At 51.2% G+C, this 1,843-nt stretch overlaps 1 protein-coding gene across 1 annotated transcript; it reads left to right on the top strand.

Annotated features, from left to right (window-relative positions):
* Positions 1-327: 327 nt before the first annotated feature.
* On the top strand, positions 328-1,626 carry LOC120602803 (DNA dC->dU-editing enzyme APOBEC-3G-like; the record flags this gene model as incomplete). The annotated part of the gene is made up of 3 exons (XM_039863020.1): positions 328-610; positions 1,042-1,166; positions 1,432-1,626. Coding segments are annotated over 3 exons (423 nt in total), but the record flags the coding sequence as incomplete, so codon positions are not given.
* Between the last annotated feature and the right edge of the window lie 217 nt (positions 1,627-1,843).

Genomic DNA, 1,843 nt, shown 5'->3' with positions numbered 1-1,843 from the left:
CGAATTCCACGATGAACGAAATATCAACAACGGAAATGAGGACCGATCAGTTACAGAGCCATGAGGAGCCATCATTTCCTGATGTCAATTAGAAAGTCACCTCTGCTGACCTGGCCCTTGGTTAAATGCTGATATTGTTTATCGTGAGGTTCGTCTCACATTTGATCATGTCAATCCTGCCTTGAAATATCATTCATTTTGATGCTGAGCTGTGTTTCCCCTTCTATTTTGTGCTGGAGGCCTGTGCCGCACCTGCCTCACCCTGGTCCTATCTTCCCCCTGGTCACAGTCAATGACAGAACACTTTTCTCCCTCTTCTGTGCCTAGGGTGCTGACGAGGGCTCAGAGCGGTGCCATGCAGAGCCGATCTTCCTGGGCGACATTGCTTCTTGGAACCTGGACACGGAGCTGCGCTACAGGGTCACCTGTTTCATCTCCTGGAGCCCCTGCGCAGACTGTGCCGATGAGCTGACTAAATTCCTGACCAAGAACAGACACGTGAACCTGCGCATCTTCGCTGCCCGCATCTATAACTACCTTCAGGGCTATGAAGCCGGGCTGCGCAAACTGAAGGCGGCTGGGGCCGAAGTTGCCATAATGTCCTTACAGGGTCAGCACGGGACTGACAGGGGATGGGGTGGGCAGACGAGGCCTTGGGAAGTTGCTAGAAAGAGGCGGGCAGGATGAGAATCCCCGGTGGAGAAGCCTGGTTGCTGCCTGCAGAAGGGGCGCTGGACTCTGGGAGGACTGGGGAGTGGACCTGAAGACAGTGCAGGGGAGGGAGGTGGTGCTGGGAGCGGGGGAGGGGCGTAGACCTTCACGAAGGACTTAGGGGCTTCCTGAAAGCATCTGATGGGGCCGCCTCACACTCCCGCTGGAAGAAATACAGGCGTGATGAGCTAGGTCCCAGGGAAGAAGCGAGAAGGGAGGCAGTGGAATTATCATGGGGAAAGTTCGTCTCTAAGAGGCAGAAACTCTGTGCTGCTCCCCGTTCCCCAGGGCTGGAGCTCACCCTTACCCCACCCCCTCCTGCCCTTTCAGAGTTTGAGTACTGCTGGAAAAATTTTGTGGACCACCAACAGGATGAGGATAAACCCTTCCCGGGCTGGGATAACCTGGGTCGTGAATATGAACGACTCACTAAGAAGCTGGCGGGCATTCTCCAGGTGAGGGCTCCTCCCTCCCTGCTGCCCCCCTGCCTCCTCCCACCTCCCCTTCTCTCCCTGAGCCTTTCCTTCCCTTTGCTCAGAGCCTCCTCTGGGTCACCTGCTCCCTCCTGGGGCACCAGCTGCATCCCTCCCTTCCCCTCTCACAAGGAGTCTGAGCTTCCTCACCTCCTTGTGTCCCTCCTTCCTTCCTTGTTTCTGTCTCTGCCCCGGACCTCGTCCCTGTTCATCTTTCCAACACCCTGCTACGTTCATCTCCTTCCAGAATCAGGAAGACTGAAGGATGGACTTCGATCTCGCTATAGCAGGCTGGAGAGTGCTTTGGAACAGAATAAAACATTTCTGCAAGAAATGGAAACTCGCATCCTCCACCCTCTCTGGATAGATGCAAAGCAACCAGCAAACCGCAACGAGCTATAAGAGATTGTAAATTTTAAAAACCTGATAGATTTATTTTACATTTAACATCTATTGTTGCAAATATCTATCAGTAAGATTCTATTCAATAGTATCAGAATAATTTTTGATTTTAGAGAAATAATTATGTATTTTAATTGTTTTAAATCCAAAGCAAAAGCAATAAAATAAAATGTAAAATTGTTCCCAAACACTTTTCCTCCGTAATGTATCACGAGGTCCAAATAGTGCACTAAGCAGTTGTGAATGTGCAAATGCCT

Source organism: Pteropus medius, unplaced genomic scaffold (genome assembly GCF_902729225.1).
Source record: "Pteropus medius unplaced genomic scaffold, Ma_sr-lr_union100, whole genome shotgun sequence".
NCBI classification, from domain to species: Eukaryota; Metazoa; Chordata; class Mammalia; order Chiroptera; family Pteropodidae; genus Pteropus; species Pteropus medius.
This window is presented reverse-complemented; position numbering and strand designations above follow the sequence as displayed.